Genomic DNA, 20,797 nt, shown 5'->3' on the forward strand with positions numbered 1-20,797 from the left:
ATTGTTTCTTTGCTGCTTTATTATTTTACTTTTTGATAGGTTTTGATTCAGTTTTACCTTTTTTTTTTCTTCAATAAACTAACTTCTTTGCCCTCCTTTGCCCCCCATGCTGGACTACTCTTTCAGCCCCTATCATGGGCCTAAAGTTCATAAATGAGTACAGTGGTTGAATGAGTTTGTGTAAAATCAGTGTGATGAATCTAAATTTGGGCACAGTTCATGGTAATAGAAGTTCAGACTCGTGTGGGTTCACTGTTGTCCATCGTAAGTTTTTTCTGCCACAGGTTTGAAAGGCCTGGTTAACAATTCCAAGCTAAGCAATGAGATTGGAATGAATCACGATTTCCACCTGGAAGAGAAGGTTTTACCTCAGAGCAGGTACCAGCACTTCTAATTTCCCATTTTATTCGTCCTAGCATAGGCATTTAGCACTGATGGCTTCTGACCAAACTTTATGCATTCTTATTTAACAATATAAATCACTGTTTCAATATAAGCCTGAAGATGTTTCAACAACTTAGAGGGAAAAATAATAAATTATAATAGTATCAGAGGATAAAGAAGCAAATGTTATTTTATCAGCAAATAAATCAAAGCAATTTTTGTTGGAATGTTCACCTTGAGGCCCCGGTTAATAATAAAATGAATAAAGGGTGGATTTCAGATCTTTTCTGACAGATACGGAAGAAATAGCCTGTAGCAGCTAACTATTGCTACATAATAAATTACCCCCAAACTTAGCAGCTAAAACAATATTCATTATTTTAAAGTGTCTGTGAATCAGAAATACGGGCCTGGTTTAACTGTGTGCCTCTGGCTCAGGATGCTCGTGAGGTTGCTGTCTCTACACTACTGGCCAGAGCTTCCCTTTGCTCTTTGCTACTTGGGCCTGTCCATCGGGCAGCTCACAGCTGGCTCCCCTACTTTGAGTGTGAGTGTCTAGGCCTTTTGTTACATAATCTCAGAGTGACATTCTGTGCCTCTGCTACCTCCTGTTTGCTAGAAGAGAGTCACTAAATCCAGTTCACACCCCAGGGGGTAGGTGTGATGCCAGTATCATAGATCTTTGGGGGTCACTTTATCACCTGCCTACCAGATAGCTCCTATCATTTACTCTTTTTTTAAAAAAAGTGATATATTATTGGTTTACATTGTTATTTGTGTGTAGATGTAGAGAATCTCTCCCTTCAGGTGTTATTACTATACCACATCCACCACCAGAGCACCCATAATCTATAAACAGCCATAGATAAAAAGATTAATAATGGTGTTTTCAACTATTCTTTACCCCAGCTTCATAAATCACTTAAGTTATGAATCTGAATCAAAACCCTGATGATTAATAATGTTCTCCTATCCCTATCGAACCTTTTAATTTTCTTAGTTATATTGACATTGCAATAAATAAGAACCACTCAGTAAGTATAAATTGAATGTGCAGGTTTGATGGCAGTTATGTAGATAGGTGCAATATCAAGTCACATTTTAAATAGTTCTCATTTTCCACTGACAGACAGAAAATGGCAGCTTGGTGATGTCCTTAAATGCTTTTCTTTGGCAGTTCCAAGGAATCTACTAAAGTGCCATTGTCTGTCACAAGTTGCTTACCTGTCTTCATGTTCTGATTTACCCTTGCATGGTGCCAGCAGGTATCCATGCCAAGCATAGCTTCTCTGGGAATAACTTTTCACCAAACCCAGCTCTCTCACTGCTTAGATATGTTTGTTGATGGCTGGAGAGGAGGAAAAGATGAAATGGTATGAAGGGCTGCTAAAGGGGTGGTAGTGAGGGGATTGGGGGGTGCTCAGGGAGAGGAAATGAGAGAGGGAAAAATGAAGCAGAGAATTAGTACTATTCAAAGCTGAGTTCTCAAATAATACAAAATTGATATTGGAGGGGAAAGGTTGAAGGAGTTTGAGATTGCTCATTATCAGTGATTGGCTTTATTTTGGACTTTAGGATGATGTTAATTGCAATTGCAGATTCCTAAGGGAACCCCATAATCAGATGTTCATGTGTCTTTTATTGAGCATTATGTAACAAGCAGAGTGCTGAGTGCTGAGGATAGATATCGATAATAACTACAAAGGCACTATCTTTGCTGTTGAGAAGCTTCTATAGGCACGACAGATGAGTAACAGAAAATGACTCATAGTGTGTATAGAGTTTGATGAGTGCTCAGCTGCCCGAGGAGGATCAGAGACTTGCCCACAGAGAGAGATTTTGCCTGTGAATACTTGAGTTGTCAATGAATAGGTACGTTCCAGGTGAGAAAGTGAGCTCCAGGCTGAGTGGTGGTAGAAATTGGTATGTTCCTTCCAAGTAAATCTATATGGGTGAGAGCAAGGTATTATGAGGTAGGGGGAAATAAATTGGAAAGGAAGGCAGGCAGAGCAGTATCAGGCAGGGGCATATAAACCATTTATGCTGCTGGTGATGGGAAGCTGCCCCAAAGGACTTAAATGAGCATGACATCATGGACAGCATTGCGTCTTAGAAAAGGCATTGATTCTAGAATGGATTAGTGCAGAACAGATTAAAATGGGGTAAGACCAGTTAATGGACTTTTGCAATAATCCAGGTAAGAGAAGGTGGTAAGGGATGGATTCCAGGGACATTTAACAAGCAAAATATATGAAACTTGGCAATCTACTGGATGATAAATAGGATGAGGAGAAAAGCATTAGGGACAACTCAGGAACTTACTAGACCATTAGGTCTCCATTGAGAGTGGTGTCACAATCGACCTTTTGTTTGATTCATTTTTGCTTAATTCATTTTGCTTAATTCAAGAAAACCAAGAGCAATTTGTCAATGACTAGGCATAATTTTAGAATTTTCAAGTAGTCTTTTCCTTTTTATTAGTCTAATCATATAGGTTTAGTTAAACCATCATATAGTTAAACCATCATTTAACTACTTAGAGGGAAATTAATTTCTGTAATTTCTATTTTTTAAGGTAATAGACTTAATTGTAAGACTAGTTTTAGTTTTACATAAAACTAATCCAAGTACAGAGAATTTCCAAATACCTGTTCTTCTCTCACACATTCCCTCTCTTATCTGCATCTCTTATTTGTGGCTCATTTGTTACAATTAATGACCCAGTATGAATATATTGTTATTCATTCAAGTCCATAGTTTACACTAGGGTTCTTTTTTGTTTTGTATTTTCTATGAGTTTTGAGAAGTATATAAAGACGTGGTCACTATGACACCATTTCATTAATGTATCATACACTAACCCTAAACATATCACTACCCTGAACATCTCCTGTGCTCTAACTATGTGTCTTTCCCTCCCTACCCCCATACCACCAGAAATCACTGATCTTTTCTCCATAGGTTCCAGAGTTGGAACTATACAGTCTGTAGCCTTTCAGATTGGTTTCTTCACTTAGCAGCATGCCTTTTAGAGTCTCCTGTGTCTTGTAGGGGCTTGGTAGCTAAGTTCCTTATCACTGATTAATTCCATTGGCTGGATGGCCCCCAGCCTGTGTACGCAGTCACCTGCAGAATGACATTGTGGTTGCTTCCAATTTGGGCAACTATGAGGAAAGCTGCTATAAATAAACCACCACATGCAGGTTTTTGTGTAGATACAGGTTTTCAGCTCATTTGAATAAATACAAGGAACATGATTGCTGGATGGCATGGCAAGAGTGCATTTAGTTTGGGAAGAAACCGCCAAACTGTCTTCCAGAATGACTGTATCATTTTATATTCCTGCCAGCAATGAGAGCGCCTGTTGCTTTTTATCCTCACCAGCATTTGGTGTTGGATTTTGACTGTTCTAATCAGTATGCAGTGATACCTCATTGTTACCTGAATTTGCACTTTCCTAATGACATAGGATGTTGAGCATCTTTGCATGTGTTTGTCACCTGTGTATCTACTTCGGTGAGTCTGTTCATAGCTTTTCTTGTTTTAAAACTATATATTTTTCTTATTGAGTTTTAGAGTTCTTTCTATATTTTGAATGTGAGCTCTTTATCAGATACTGTTTTTGCAAAGATTGTGACTTGTTTTTTCCATTCTCTTAACTTTGTAAAGAGAAATCTGAAATCTCATTTACATTTTTTTTTTCTTTCATGTATCTTGCTTTTGGTGTTGTGTCTAAAAGGTCATTGCCAAACCCAAGGATTTTCTTCTATGTTAAGTTCTAGAAGGTTGTTCTACATTTTACATTTAAGCTGTGATCCATTTTTTGTATGTGGATGTCCCTTTGTCCTAGCACCACTTGTTGAAAAGACTGTCCTTTCTAAATTGAATTCCCTTTCCTTTTTTTTTTTTTTTTTAACACATGAAAAAGGTCTATCTTTCTGGCTTCCATGACTGGCTAAATGGGAATGAGACTGGGAATATAGGTTTGGCAGGGGAAGGCAGTGAATTCAATTTTAGATCTGTTGAGTTGGCAGTATCTGTGGATATTTAGGTGTTATCCAAGAAGGAAAATCATTTCATAGATTTTAGGATGATAACAAAGAGAAAGATTGTTTAGTTCACTGCTGTATGTGTATTTAAGTCTCATGTCTAGGCTAGATGCAAAATCAGTGTTAACACTCTTCAGGGCTCTATCTGCTGTAGAGGGAGGGCACTCTGGAGCCCTGCAGAGCCTCTCTCGGGGTTTAGCTGATGCCCTTGACATTCAGGTCTAACCCTAGCTTGTTCAACTGTGCTGCAATCCAACATCGTTCCTGGCCTTTCCCTATCAGCATTACATATCAAATGCTGTTTGTTTGGGGTTTAGGAGGTAATGACCTTATAACAGTTTTTAGGTAGGAAAAGTAATTTTCTCATTTAAACTCTTACAGTCTGGAAAACAAGGTCAAGGAGACAATGCACGATGCCTTTTGGGACCATCTTAAAGAGCAGTTATCAGCTACTCCCCCTGACTTCAGTTGTGCTCTTGAACTTCTGAAAGAGATTAAAGAGGTGAGTGACTGACTTTCCATTGTAGGTGTAAAGTTCCTAGATACACTCAGCTCTTTGGAGTGTCAATGCCAGCAAGTCCTAACTGATCGTGGCCCACGAATCAGAGTCTAATCAGTAGACAGATAGCACACAGTAATTTCAACAAGGAAGTGTTAATATAAAAATCACTATGACAAAATTAGTATGACAGGGAATTGAAGAAATGGGGTTGGCTAATAAGCAAGAATAATAAATACTGGAATAACAGATACATGTGAATCTGCACTATTCTTATGGCTGAGACAGAACACCCAAGCACTCATTTCAGAGGGCGCACTGTTTCGGGGGAAAATGCTTGCCTGTGTGATGCTGACCCCATGTACTACTGGGGCTGAATGCTCAAGCTGCCGGTGCTGCAGAAGCCCAGCACTAGAGAAGCAGTTACTTGTTCTACAGGAGCCCCGCAGTGGAGAGGTTATTCAGGCTGCAGGATCTGGCTGTTTGTGAAACCAGGTGTGCTAGAAGAGCCTGCCAAGTAAGCATTCCAGAACCTCTTGCCTTTGCAGTGTCTGTACACTGCTGTGGACACACCCCCGGCTGGCCCCCAGTGATCCACACCCTCGTGTAATCCTCTCCCCTGGAGTGTGAGGGAGATCTGTAACTTAACTCCTAACATTGACTATGGCAAAGGTGATGGGGTATGAGACTCCATCATAGCGGATTGGAGAGATTCCTGCTGCCTGGAAGAAACAGACAGCTATGTTGTGAACTGCCTATAGACAGAGCCTCATGCAAAGATATGCAGGTGCCCTCTAGGACTTGAGGGAAGCACCCAACGAGTAGCCAGTAAGGAACTGAAGCTCTCAAGTACATAGGTTTCTCAAAATATTAAAAATAAATCTACCATGTGATCCACCAATTCCACTCCTAGGCATCTACGTGAAGAATGCAAAAATACTAATTAGGAGGGATTTACGCCCTCCTATTGTTGTAGAAGTAAAGTCTGGCCTTTTACTCAGGCAGAGGAAGAACAAGTGGTACTTCAGGAATGGTGAGGTCAGGAGAAGCTTTATTACTCATGCATGAGGTCCCAGACCTGGGTAGCCCGGTAAGGTCTGAGCACCCATTTAAAGACCAAGGGTTCCTTTTATACACAGCTGTGTCCATATCTGTTACATTGAAAGCGTCTTTTTTCAGCAGGAACAACCATTTGCAGCAAAGTCCCCAGACAAGGGGGGCAAGGCAAGGGGGGAAAGATGCAGGTATTCGGGGATGGCCTTGGAGAGAGAGACCAGCTGGTTGGCTGCCCGACCTTGTAGAGAAGAGTGCTGAGGGCCTGGCTATGAATCTTGAAATGGAAGGAGCTATAAGTAAGCAAACTTGTTGATTATGCCTGCATTGGAGTGTTCATTGCACCTGGGCTGGAAGTTCTGCTGGGATCTTTATTATATTCATTTGCTCAATAATATATTTTTGCTTCACTATGTTTACTACAGCACTGTTTATAATAGCTAAGTTTTAGAAACACCCTAAATGTCCAAGGACAGAGGAGTGGATTAAGGTCTTGTATAGATACACAGTGGAATGCTACTCAGCAATAAAAAATATCAACCATTTGTGACTGTATGAATGGAACTGGAGGGTAACATCAGTGAGAAGGAGAAAGACAAATATCACAGTTTCATTGATATGTGGAATATAAAGAAACTAAATGAAAGCTCAACCAAAACCAATCCAATAACAAACAGTAGAAGTCTGTCTGTGGAATTAAGGTTACCAGGGGAAGAGGGAGTAAGTGGAGTAAAGTGTGGATGGGGTCCCGTGGACTATGGTTGAGGATTATGGGTGCCTCAGTGGTGGGTGTGGTTTGGTGACAGGCATCTGAGGAGGTGTAATGGTACGTCTCTGGATCACATATAGTGTTGTAAACCAATGTTACCTCAATTTGTGAAAGTTTATGGTAATTTGTTATACGGCACAGAAAAGTAGTTAATAGTGCCCTCTGTAGGTGAAGCTTAACATTGTGTCATCTGCTAAAGGAAAAATATTTTATTTTTTAATTATGTATCTGTGTATTACATAGTTGTTGATTTGTTTTTAAAGATTTATTTATTTTTATACAAGAGCTGGGGTACAGGCCAGAGGCGCGGGAGAGTGAGAGGAGTCACCAGAGACAGAGTGGGGAGCAGAACAGACAGATCTACTGAAATACACTGCTGAGGGGAGCAGCGGGCGAGGCAGGAGAGGTCTGCTACACTGTGTGGGAATCTCCCTGGCCTGCCGGGAATCAAACCCGTGCTTGCTGAGGCTGCGGACAGCTTCACAGTACTACACTCAACCCACCACACCACCAGGGGAGGCCCTCATTGTTCATTTTTGTATAGTGTTTGAGTTCTCCTTTCAGGTTTAAGTCCATAGAATTCCCAGCACCAAGTCACCTGTGAACCATGACCATAGTCTCTTGTGTTCTTCCCTCCCCTGTTTTGATCCCTCTCCCTCCCCCTCTACTGCTGTAAGTCTCCGGTTTATAGTCTGCCTGCTAGTTTTGTCTTTTTTTTTTCCCCTGGCCCCTTGTTTGGTTTCCCTGTGTTCCTCCTATACGTGAAACCATCCAATATTTTTCTCTTTCCTTCTGACTTATTTTACTGAGCATAATCCCTTCCATCTCCATCTATGTTGTCACAAATGGCATGGATTTATCTTTTTTGATTGCTGACTAGTATTCCATTGTGTATACCACATCTTTTTGATCCAGTCATCTGTTTTTGGACATTTAGGTTGTTCTATATCTTATCTATTGTAAATAGTGCTGCAATAACCATAGGAGTGCAGGTTTCCTTTCAAATGAAGGTTTTTGTGTCCTTTGGGTAGGTCCCTAGAAGTGGAATTGCTGGGTCATATGGTAGTTCCATTTTTAGTAGTTTGAAGGTCCTCCACACAGCTTTCCATAGTGGTTGGACCAGTTTGCATTCCCACCAGCAGTGTAAAATGGTTCCTTTTTCTCCACATCTTCACCAGCATTTGTTGTTGCTAATTTTTTTAATATGGACCATGCTCACTGGTATGAGGTGGTATCTCATTATGGTTTGATTTTATTTCTCTAGTTATAAATTATGTTGAATGTTTTTTCATATACCTGTCGGCCATTTACATTTTAAAGAACTTTCTCCATTTTCTTAGAGCAGAGAAAAGGATGGACTTGAAACTGAGAGGCAAGAAATTGATAAATGTCACATTCCACTGCTTTGGCTACTCAGTCTCTATATGCAGTTTCTATACACATTTGAATCCTGAAAAAGAATTCTATTTTTCATCTAATAAGCTCTCTTTCTTATAGGTTCTTACTCTCTTCCCAAAATGAGGAGACTGCAATAACCATAGAAGTGCAGTTACTATATCCATTGCTCTTTTTATTATTTCTTAAATTCAGTCACAGTTCAACTGAATATACTGATACTTGAAGTCTACATTGCAAGTTAACTTCCAACAGCCCACATATAAATGTAATGGGAAAAAGGAGAGAGAAAAAATTGGTTAACAAACACAAATAAGCCCATACCTATAACAAGCAAAGAGAAAATTTATAGTCTGCAGTTGGTCACAAGGCTGTAGTTGATACCTGTGGCTTCCTTCTATGCCGCAGACCAGCACAGCAGTGAACGATGAGGCCGTCTCAGGGTTGAGAGATTGCACAGGGTGGTCAGGGATTCGGTTAAAGAAATGACAAACAGACACACTTCAAGAGTGAAAATCTGAGTGTAATTTAATTTGAGTTGGTGACCAGTATATATATGTTTTCTAAAAGCATAGGAATGGCGAACATCAGTGAAGAAATCAGCTTGCTTATAGGTTTAGCTTATCATTGACAGGGCAGTGATTTACATCTGGACTCAGGCGCATTCCTAAGTAGTTAGGCTATTAATTTTTCTTTTTATTTTATGTGAATACTTTTTGTTTAAACTACTCACTACCACTAAATTACTATTAATTAGCACGGGTGAATTTTACTTTTCACAATGTAATATTTTTATCATTAAGATTAATACTAACAAGGCTAAGCATACAACAGAGAAATTATTAAGCTAACAGTTCTATTAATACACAGAGTTTAGTAACGTTTCATTTGAATTAGCCTAGTTATTAGATTTCGTATGTTATTTTTTAATCAGCAAACCAATGACCTTTTAGACAGAGAAAGAGAAAAGATTTTAGAGAGAGAGAAAAGACTTTATAGAGACAGTTGTATTAGAATAAAGTTTGTGGGTCTAGAGAAGGTGAGATAAGTTTCCGTGCGGACAACATTCCTGTAGTGGCTCCTGGTGGTCGTTATCTTTCAACAGGCTTCCGTCTTATTTATGTCTTCAGGCGGTTTTGCTGTTCTCCCCCTGCGCGCTGGTTGCCCAGCCGGACCTAGGGATTCCTAGAGGTCACTGCAGGGGGAGGTGCAGCACTTCTACTATTCATTCTATATTTTCTGTCCTCAGGATGAGCCTTCTGGTTGGAATTCATTACGTGGTGGAGGGATCCAAACCTTCATTGCCAAAGAGTCTGAGTCCTTGTTAGCCAGTGGTTTTCCATTAACTTTTATTATTGTACATGAAAGTATTAACAGGTACCTCAGAGAATCTTCTGGGCTCCACAGACAGTCCATGGCCCCATTGTATAGCAGCAATCACTTTCCCCTTGGTGCCCCACCCACTAGATAGCTTCTTTTTTACCCTGTCAATGGACATTTATGTTTTTTTCACATTTTCACTATTGTGAGTAGTGCTGCTATGAACATTCATGAAACAAAGAGGAAAAAAAAATACCAGCATCCACATACAAGTTTTTTATTTGAATATCTGTTTCCATACTTTTGGGTGTATAGTCAGGAGTGGAATTACTGAGCGCATATGGTAATTCTATATTCAATTTGTTAAGAAAACACTGAACTGTTTTCCACAGTGGTGACACCATTTTACTCTCCAAACAGCGATGTATGTAAAGATTTCAATTTCTCCATAGTTTCACCAACACTTATTTTCCTTTTTAAAAAAAATTATAGCTCTCTTGGTGGGTGTGAAGTGGGATCACATTATAGTTTTGATTTGCATTTCCTGAAGGCTAGTGAGTTGCTTATATGCTTACTTTGGGAAATGTTTGTTCAAGTTCATTACCCTTTATTAGTGTGATCTTCCATATTATTTTCCACTTAGCCTGATAAGCTTAAGGTCCATCCATGATGCCACAAATGGCAAGATAGCATTTTTTGTGACGATGTAATAATTTAGTATGTATATACCAATGTATTTATTCATCCATTAATGTACACATAGGCTGTTTCTGTATCTTGGCTATTGTAAGTAAAAATGCTGCAGTGAACATGGGCGTCACATATCTTTTTGAGTTGGTGTTTTGTTTTCTTTGGATAAATGCCCAGAAATGGAACTCCCAGATCATATGCTGGCTCTATTTTTAATTTTTTGAGGGACCGCCATACCATACCATTTCCACAGTGGTGAACTACTTTACATTCTCAACTCTGTATGATTCCTTTTCTCTGCGTCCTTGCCACATTCGTTATTTGTTATTTGATGATAGTCATTCTAACAGATGTGAGGTGTTCTCTTATTGTGGTTTTGATTTGTATCTCTCTGATGATTAATAGTATTGAGTATCTTTTCAATTACCCCTTGGACATTTATGTCACACATTTATGTCATATTCAGATTTTCTGTCCATTTATTTTTAAAAAAAATTTATTTATGCATACAGGAACTGGGGAAAACTGGTATATAGGCCAGAAGTGTGGGTTTGTGAGAGGAGTCACCAGAGACAGAGTGGGATCAGAACAGGCAGACTGACTGAAATACACTGCTGAGGGGAGCAGCAGGTGAGTCAGGAGAGGTCTGCTGTGCCACGTGGGTGGCTCCCTGGCTGGGGATTGAACTCGTGCTGCAGTGGCTGCGGATTGCTTCATAGGTTGTATCTTACCCCTTGTGCCACCAGGGTGGCCCTGCCCATTTTTTTTTTTTCAGTTGGATTGTTTTGTGCTGTTGAGTTGGATACATTCTTTAAATATTTTGATTACTAATCCCTTATTAGAAATGTGATTTTTCTTCCATTCAGTAAGTTGCCTTTTTATTTTGTTGATGATTTCCTTTGCTCTGCAAAAGCTTTTTAGTTTGATGTAGGCACACTTGTTTATTTTTGCTTCTGTTGTCTTTGCTTTTGAATTAGATCCAAATATCAACGCCAAAACTGATGTCAAAGAACTTATTGCCTATGTTTTCTTCTAGGATTCTTGTGGTTTCAGATTATGTTAAAGTTTTCTTTTTTTTTTTTAATAAAATTTTACTTACCATTTCTTTACAAAACAATATATGTTTAAGTGTTTAATTGATTTTAAGTTAAGTTTTGTGTGTGGTGTAAGTAAGTGGTCCAGTTTCATTCTTTTGCATGTGATTGTCTGTTCCCAACACCATTTATTGATGAGACTTTTCTTTCCTCATCTATATATTTTTGGCTCCTTTGTTCTAAATTAATTGACTGTATATGTGAGGGTTTATTTCTGGGTTCTTTGTTCTGTTCCATTGACCTATGTGTCTGTTTTTTTTTTTACCAGTACTATGATGTTTTGATTATTATAGCTTTGTGATATAGTTTGAAATAAGGGGGTGTGATGTGCCTAGCTGCTCTTTCTCAAGCTTGCTTTGGCTATTTAGTGTCTTTTGTGATTTCATACAAAGTTTAAGATTGTTTGTTCTATTTCTGTGAAAAATACCATTGGGATTTTGATAAAGATTACACTGAATCTGTAGATTGCTTTGGGTAGTATGAACACTTAAACAATATTAATTCATAAAATCCATGCACACAGAGTATCTTTCCATTTATTTGTGCCCTCTTCAATATTTTTCAGTGCCTTACTTTTCAGTGTACAAGCCTTTCACCTCCTTGGTTTAAGTATTTTATTCTTTTTGATGCAGTTGTGAGTGGGATCATTTTCCTAACTTCTCTTTCTAATAATTCATTATCAATGTATAGAAATGTTAATAATTTTTGTATATTGATTTCATATATTACAACTTTACAGAACCCATTTATAATTACAAAGTTTTTTTAATGGAATCTAGGATTTTCTATAGGTAAGATATCACAGCATTCAGAGACAATTTTACATCTTCTTTTCCAATTTGGATGCTATTTATTTATTTATTTATTTATTTATTTATTTATTTATTTTTGCTTAACTCTGGCTAGGACTTTTAATACCATGTTAAATAAAAGTTATGAAAGTGGGTATCCTTGTCCTAAGATGTTCCTTTTGAGTATGACATTAGCAATGGGCTTGCCATATGGCCTTTCCTATGTCAAGATACATATACATTTCCTTTATACCCCCTTTGTTGAGAGGTTTTTTTTTAAAGATTTTTTGTTTTTTTATTTATGCATACAAGAGCTGGGGTGCAGGCCAGAGGGGCGGGAGGGGGAGGGGGTGAGAGGATTCACCAGAGATAGAGTGGGGAAAAGAACAGGCAGATTGAGTGAAATACACTGCTGAGGGGAGCAGTGGACAAGACAGGAGAGGTCTGCTGCATTATGTGTGTTATTCCCTGTCTGGGGTGAACTTGTGCTGCAGTGGCTGCTGATAGCTTCATAGTGCTGGGACTCAACCCATTGTGCCACCAGGGAGCCCCTGTTGAGAGTTTTTTTTTTTTTTTTAAATTATAAATAGATGTTGAATTTTGTTAAATACTTTTTATGTGTGATCCATTAATATATTGTTGATTTAGGTTTGCTAATAATTTGTTGAGGATTTTGGTAATCTACATTCATCAGGATATTGGCATGCAATCTGCATTTCTTGTAGTATATTTGTCAGGTTTTGAACTAGGGTAATGTTGTCCCTAATGAAATTAATTTAGAAGAGTTTCCTCCTTTTTTTTTTTTAAAGAGTTTGAGAAGGATTGATATTAATTCTTCTTTGAAGGTTTGGTAGAATTTGCCAGTGAAACTCACTGGTCCTGGACTTTATTTTGTTAGGAGATAGTTTTATTACTGATTTAATCTTCTGACTAGGAGTAGGTGTTCAGATTTTCTAATTCTTTATGATTCTTGGTAGGTTGTGGGTTTCTAGGAATTTATCAAATTCTTCCAGATTATCCAGTTTGTTGGTGTATATTTATGTGGTGTCAATTGTGAAGTCTCCTTTTATAGTTCTGATTTTGTTAGTCCTCTATTTTTTTCTAGCTAAAGTTTTGTCAGTTTATCCTTTCAAAGAAAGTGGTTCTTTATTTCATTGAACTTTTCTATTGTCTTTTTAGTATCTTTCATTTATTTCTGTTGATTTTTAATTTTTTTCTCCTTTTTACTTTAGGCTTCATTTGTTTTTCTTTTTCTGGTTCCTTGAGGTATAAAGTTAGGTTGTTTGAGACTTTTCTTATTTCATTTATTACCACTGTAAACGTCCCTCTTAAAACTGCTTTCACTGTACACCATAAATTTTGATGTGTTATATTTTCATGTTTGCCTCAGGTATTTTTTTATTTCTCTTTGGATATCTTCTTTGGTCCTTTGGTTGCTTAGTAGCATGTTGTTTAATCTCTGCAGATTTGTGAACTTTCCAGTTTTGTTTTTTTTTCCTGTAACTGATTTTTGGTTTCATACCATTGTGGTGGAAAAGGTATTGGATGTGATGTCAGTCCTCTTAAATTTGTCATGACTTGTTGTGTGATCTAGCATATGATCTCTTCTGGAAACATTCCTTGTATACTTGGGAAGAATGTGTATTTTGTTGTATTTTGATGGAATGTTCTATATACCTCTATTAAATCTCTCTGGTCTGTGATGCCATTTAAGGTCAGTGTTAACTTATTGATTTTCTGGGTTTTTTTTTTATATTTATATATTTATTTTATTTTATATATTTTTTACATCATTTTTCATTTTTGCACAATGTATGTATTTTCATCTTGGTTATATTCCCCATATAATTCCCACCACCCCCCCTTTTTTTTTAAATGAAGAACATCTCATTGCCATTTGATGGTGTGAATTTGCTTGTTGTACCTTACATTTATTTTTATCATTCTGATTTTAGTCCTCTCTTAACTCCTTCTATAGAAGGAGTTAATTGATCCTGTAAGGCTTTGAACTATCATCGGCCCTAAACAAAGATAAAAAACATTTAGAATTCTTGATTTTAAAGACATGGCTGGGATGTGTTTGGTTAAAGGCATCTTTAACCAATGTCTGTTAGAGAAAGTTTGGGGCACTAAACAGATGCAACTCATGTGACATTATTTCCTGGGTAGATCTTAGTATCACTGCTGTTACCACGCCAGAACCGCCTAAGAAGTGATATTGAAGAAGCACTGGATGTGGACCTCCTTAAGCAGGAAGCAGAAAATGGAACCCTGAATGTCACTCATATCTCTAAGTATATTCTCAACATGATGACTTTACTGTGTGCACCAGTTCGAGATGAAGCAGTACAGAAACTAGAGAACATTACAGACTCTGTTCGGTTACTGCGGTATGAAACTTGTTTACTCTCTCCTGAAACCTGCCTCAGCCTCTGGGCCAAGAAAAGCTGGGCCAGACACTGACTTGGCTGGTTCTTTCCTACTAAAGTCCCCACAAACACCTCTTTTCTCCTCTTTGGTTTTATTAACTTTTCTCACCAAAGATGACCTTACAGGCCTCTTTGGTTATCCCTAGATTAATTGGGCCCTCTGTATTACATCCTACGTTAAAACACTGAAATGTATTATCCTTTCTTCCAAGCAGTTCAAACATCCTTTCCCTAGAGTTTTGCATCACAGTTCACACAGTATGATGGGACTGGGAGATTACCCCTATGGAAACGAAGACCCAGAAAGTTTTAATAGCATCACCTATAATCTCACATCGCAGAGATAACTGTAGCATGTTGGTGTGTTTCCTTATTCTGAATACTTTTTTTAAGAGAGAACAGAATGACCAGTGTGTAAAGAGATCTAGGTCAGAGGCTTTAAGATCCAGAAACTTCTCTTCCCTAGCTCTGCTCTGTACTCACATACTTGGGGCCTTCAGGCCTGAGCCATATGTCATCTTTTGTAAATTTAGTAGCAGAACTAAATTTGTTTTAAAGCCACTCCTAACTTTAGGATACAGTGATTTAGTGGTTCCTGTGTAGGTTTCTCTCTCACTAGATTTCCTTTCCTCCTCCATCAGGGGGATCTTCCAAGTTCTGGGCCAGATGAAAATGGACATGGTGAATTACACTATTCAAAGCCTTCAACCCCAACTGCAGGAACATTCCATCCAGCATGAACGGGCTAAATTCCAGGAACGCCTCAACAAGCAGCCTAGTATGTATATAACCTGAGGGGCAGGAGTGGAAAGGTGTGACCTTCAGCTTGAATTTTTATGATGTGAGAGAGTACTCTGCCTTTTTTTAGAATAGAAATTTTCTTCCTCAGGTCGGAGGTGAGAGAAGGAATAGTTATCTAAGACAGAAAGAATCTTTCTTCCCCTGAAAGCATTTATTTAATGACCAGGAACATATCTTGAAAAGAATGTTAGTCTTGAAGCTCAGAGAGACAGATTGAAAATGCTTATCCCCTCTGTTCTGTCACAGGCCTCCTTGATTACACCACCAAATGGCTGACCCAAGCAGCAGCAGACCTCACTACGCTGCCTCCGACTTGCCCCGATGCTCCTGATTCCTCCAGTGTTACCTGCCCTTCTCCAACTGAGACAGTTAATAGCCCAGAGCCCCTCAGCCCTATGATGGTGCTGTCCCAAGGCTTCCTGAACCTCCTTCTCTGGGACCCTGGAAATGAAGAATTCCCTGAGGTAGGAGAGTGTGGGGCATCCCCTTACTTTGTAGTCAGGACTTCCTTCAGGGCCCGCCTCTCCTGACAGCCTGCTCTTCCTTCTTTCCCAGACTCTGTTGATGGACAGAACTCGGCTGCAGGAGCTAAAGTCCCAGTCACAGCAGTTAACCATCCTGGCCTCGGTCTTGCTAGTGTCCAGTAGTTTCTCTGGCAATGTTCTGTTTGGCTCACCTCAGTTTCTGGATAAACTGAAACGTATAACCAAAGGCCTGACAGAGGAGTTTAACTCCAGGTGAGCTGCATATGTTTTTTGTTTTGTTTTGTTTTGTTTTAAAGGATATTATGTAGTGTGAGGACACAGGCAGGTAATGAAGATAGCTTGCTTTCCACCAGAAACCACGTTAAGGCCATTGGGGACTGTCCACAAGGATTGTTCCTGTCTTCCCACAGTGGTCTTGAGGCGCATGGCAAAGAAAACTAAAACTTCATAAAAGAAGGGCAGTGTGGATCATTTCCTACAAAATGATTTATTGTCTTCTTTGCTTCAAAAAGGGGTCATTATCTAGTTAAGTTAGTGACAGTGAACTGGTCTTCGTGTAGCCACGTGATGATCAATTAGGCGGTGCGCAGTCACTGTGTCCCGGCAGCCCATCTCCACGAGGGTGTGCGTGATGAGGCTTCTCCACACCAACAAACAATTCTCAGACACCAGCAGGAGTTCACCTCAGTTCTGACACTGTCTACGCAGAGAGTCTGTCAGGTCCCATAGGTTAAGGGCTCATTTGCTCCACTTCAGATGCTGCCCATAAAACCCCAGGTAAATCTGCGTCTGACAGCGAACTACTTCAGAGGCCCCCACGACCCCCTCCTCAGGCCTCAGGTGCCCATCACAAGCCTAAAGCATTATCTTGGTCTGGCCATCTACTGAAACCAGAGGTTCCCAAGATATCCTTCCTCACATTCAGTTAATTTGCTGGAATGGCACGTGGAACTCAGGGAACCACTTACTCACTGATTTAGACAAAGGAATAACTCAGAAACAGCTAGATGGAGGAGATGCATAGGGGAAATGGTGAATGACCTCTCCAGAGTGCCATTGTCCTCCAAATTCTTTTTTTTCTTTTAAAGATTTATTTATTTATGCATATAAAAGCTGGGGTACAGGTGAGAGGTATGGGAGGGGTTGAAAGGATTCACTAGAGACAGAGTGGGGAGCACAACAGGCAGATCTCCTGAAATACACTGCTGAGGAGAACAGCAGGCGAGACAGGAGAGGTCTGCTGTGCCATGTGGGTAGCTCCCTGGTCGGGGAGCGAACTCGTGCTGCATAGGCTGCAGACGGCTTCACAGTGTTGTGCTTAACCCCTTGCCCTGTCCTTCAAATTCTTGACGTATTCACCAGCTGGAAGCTCTCTGAACCCCCTTTTCTTGGGCTTTTCTGGAGAATTCACTAGACACAACTGACTAAATTATTAGTTGATTTGGCAATTGAACATAGCCTTCAGCTCTCACCTGCCCAAACATCAGGGAGGGTGGCACTGGCAGTCCCAACCCTCTGTTCTTGGTTTCCCTGGTAATCAGGCCCAAAAGTCACCTCATTAATTTAGCAAAAGACAATTTTAACACTCTCAAATACTTAGGAAATCCCAAAGCCTTGGGGTGGGGGTGGGTGGGGCACTGTGGATCAGGAGCTATGCATGAAGAACAAATAATGTATGAGAAAAAATATATATCTTATATCAATATATATTTTGGTCATTCAGGGTTTTCTCGGAAATCATAATATCACAGTCAGTAATACTGATTCAACACCCTACTGTGTGCAGGGTGTCACGCAGAAGGAAAGAATCAGAAGGCCAGAGTTGCTAGTATAATTGGTGAGAGCAGGACAGATGATCATGGAGAATGTCTAAGAAAGTCTTAAAAATGCATAATAGATACATCTACCTGTATAGATACATATAAAGCCTATGAAGTAAAAGGATACTCAGTGGATGCAAGGGCAGAGCTAAGCTCTTATCCAGAGTTGATTTTATAGTTTGTCCTATAGTTGTTTCTATTCTAAGAAATTGGTCACAGTATCAGAGAGGATAGTTGCTCTCTAGAGGATAACAGTGGAGACATTGAACAGTGAAGATGCTGGGTTCTGTGGCTACCAGGCGCTGGGATGGGGCCAGGAGGATGATTGGGACCCTCCCTTTAGTAGGTCATGTGCACTGAGCCTGTGCCAGCCACCCAGTAGCTAATAGCACACTCTCCTTCACGGTTTAGGCCTGAGGAGGCTATGCAGACTGTGAGTGAACAGGTGTCTCAGGAAATCCAGCAAAGCCTCAAGAACATGGGCCTGACTGCTCTGAGCAGTGACAACATGGCATCTCTGGTAGGACAGCTCCAGAACATTGCCAAGAAAGAGAACTGTGTCCGCAGTGTCATAGGTGAGCATGCCCGTGGGGTGGTGAGAACAAGGGGGCGGGGGGAGGGGGGAGCTCCAAGCCTGGAAGTTCCTGGCTGAGCTCTTTAGCAATAAAAGGCTTGATAGTTGGGCAAGTCACTAGGCTTTAGGTTTTTTTTTTTTAAACTGTTGAAAAATAATAACCTTTTCAGTTTAAAGACTATGGTTCTAAAGATTTGCATTTACAAACTCATGACTTCTCATGTGGTGTACTGTCCAACCAACCTGGTTAAGTCATCCCTGGCCTCCTGGTTCAGGATCCAAGGTGGGTAACGTCCACTCCTGCCAACAAGAAGCTGATGCTGAATGGGCTGGAGGACATGACTCCGGAGCAGGGACTCCCCAACTTATTTTGAGTGCAGGCGATGTAATTGCCCCTGATACTCTCCGAGTGATCAGTCTGAGAGCCTTCTGTTAGATCAAATACTCATTAGCATCTGACTGGTGGATAGGATCTACTTAAATCATCTTTGAACAGTCAGAAATGTACCAGGCCACTAGTTTTTGACTTTTGCTTTGTCCTTGGGAGCTAGAAAGCAGTCCCCTTCCCAGATGAAACAAACTTCCCGATCTCTAGGTGAGTGGATAGGTCAGTGTCTCAGTTAACTTAGAACTCGAGTGGGTAGAACGCGAGGGCATTTTTCTCCCTGGAAGTGGTGTCCCCTTTTCCTTCTCATTGTCTTTTCCCATTTGCAGATCAGCGGATCCGCCTGTTTCTCAAATGCTGTTTGGTTCTTGGTGTGCAACGATCTCTACTGGACCTCCCTGGAGGCCTGACTGTTATTGAGGCTGAACTCGCAGAACTGGGTCAAAAGTTTGTCAGCCTCACGCATCACAATCAGCAGGTGTTTGGCCCCTACTACACTGAGATAATTAAAAAACTCATCGTCCCAGCACAGGTCCTAGAAACAAAAGTGGTGTCTCTGTGATAACACCAGCTCTGGGCCCTGGCATCTTCGACCCAGGAGAAAAACCCGTCTTCCTGGGATGACATCACCAGCGACCAGCCAAGGCGCGAACCCTTCTCCCCGCCTACAGACCATAGCTGTAGTTACCAAGCATCTAAGTACCAGGTGGCCCAAACTCATTCACTAATAAACTTCACAAATGCAAGCATATCTCCACTCTTCCTGTTCTACAGCTGAGGCCAGTACTCATGCTTTTGGCCCCCAAGTACCTAAGAAGCCAGCAACCCCCAGTTTTTCCTTCACTGCCTAGGCGCTCCCCTCTGTATGCAAAGCCAAGAAGCCAAGATAACAGGTGCTCGCGTCATTTTCTCTAAGGGTAAATCATTTTCTCAGGTCTCAGAGAACTCTGGAGTCACCCAAAATATGAATGTAAATAAGGACTTCCCTGGAAGTTAGATGCATGTTTTGTCCAATTCAGCTCAGGATTAAATGTGGTTGAAAGAAAGGTCATTCCCATTAGCAACCTCGTTTCCAACCAAATACAAAGGTTTCAAATGATGCAAAAATAAGTTAAATAGTAAAAGTCTCAGCTGCTGCTGCTTCTGTTGCAGGGTCAAAAGTATTGTGCAAACCAGGGCATGAAAATTGATATTGCCTGCTGCCGAGAATTTTATTGAGAACAGGTTGCAGAGTTCATGGAATTTCTTTCTCTCAAGTTATCCAGAGTTCAGACTTGGACAGGCCAGTGACTGACTGACCAAGTTTCTCCTTGGTCCTGTTGTGTAGCTGAGTGAGTCTCCTCTCTTCTCATCTCTAAGCTTGGAAAACCCTTTCTTTCTGATAGGAGTAGGCACTCAGAAGTGGAGCAGCCTTTTGCCTTCTCACTTTCAGGCTGAGACTCTTCTTTTTTTTAAGATTTATTTATTTATGCATACAAGAACTGGGGTACAGGCCAGAGATGTGGGGGGTGAGAGGATTCATCAGAGACCGAGTAGGAAACAGAACAGGCGGATCACCTGAAATACACTGCTGAAGGGAGGCGCAGGCAAGACAGGAGAGGTCTGCTGTGCCATGTGGGTAGCTCCCCGGCCGGAGATCAAACTTGTTCTGCAGTGGCTGTGGTGTACTGTCCAACCAACCTGGTTAAGTCATCCCCGGCCTCCTGGGTCAGAATCCACGGCGTGTAACGTCCACTCCTGCCAACAAGAAGCTGATGCTGAATGGGCTGGAGGACATGACTCCAGAGCAGGGACACCCCAACTTATTTGAAGTGGAGGCGATGGCTTCATGGTGCTGCGTCTTAACCCCTTGTGGCGCCAGTGAAGCCCTGGGGCTCAGACTCTTAACTAGTGCTCTGGTTGTGAGTGTATGTCGGCATCACAAGTGGTATTCTAGGAAGACCCTGGGCCTGGTCGTGAGGCTGTAGAGATCCAGCCCACTACTCTCGGGCTGACTGTAGCAAGCCAGCCCCAACTTAGTATGATGGAAAATATTCTCAGATTTGACCCTTTTTGGCAAAATATGAGAGAAAATGGAAAGTCACTCATGCTCTCAAGGCTGGGTGAAGAGAAACAGCATTCTCACCATTTCAGGAGATGGAAGCCGAGCGTAACACATTCAATCTAGAAAAAACAGGAAGGGAAGTTAGCCAGGGTATCCTTTCATTATCTTCCTTTTTAGCAGGTAGTGCCTGGATGGCTGACAGAGCCAAGTCAACA

The 20,797-nt window shown here is 40.6% G+C and overlaps 1 protein-coding gene across 1 annotated transcript; it reads left to right on the forward strand.

Annotated features, from left to right (window-relative positions):
• Positions 1-313: 313 nt before the first annotated feature.
• On the forward strand, positions 314-19,100 carry TCP11 (t-complex 11; the record flags this gene model as incomplete). The annotated part of the gene is made up of 8 exons (XM_084259603.1): positions 314-378; positions 4,815-4,935; positions 14,214-14,434; positions 15,115-15,251; positions 15,521-15,738; positions 15,830-16,011; positions 17,991-18,154; positions 18,868-19,100. The coding sequence occupies exons 1-8, from the start codon at positions 332-334 to the stop codon at positions 19,098-19,100; spliced, it is 1,323 nt and encodes a 440-aa protein (XP_084115729.1). The 5' UTR covers positions 314-331.
• Positions 19,101-20,797: the final 1,697 nt, after the last annotated feature.

The sequence above is a fragment of the Talpa europaea genome (genome assembly GCF_964194135.1).
Source record: "Talpa europaea genome assembly, chromosome: 2".
Classification (NCBI taxonomy): Eukaryota; Metazoa; Chordata; class Mammalia; order Eulipotyphla; family Talpidae; genus Talpa; species Talpa europaea.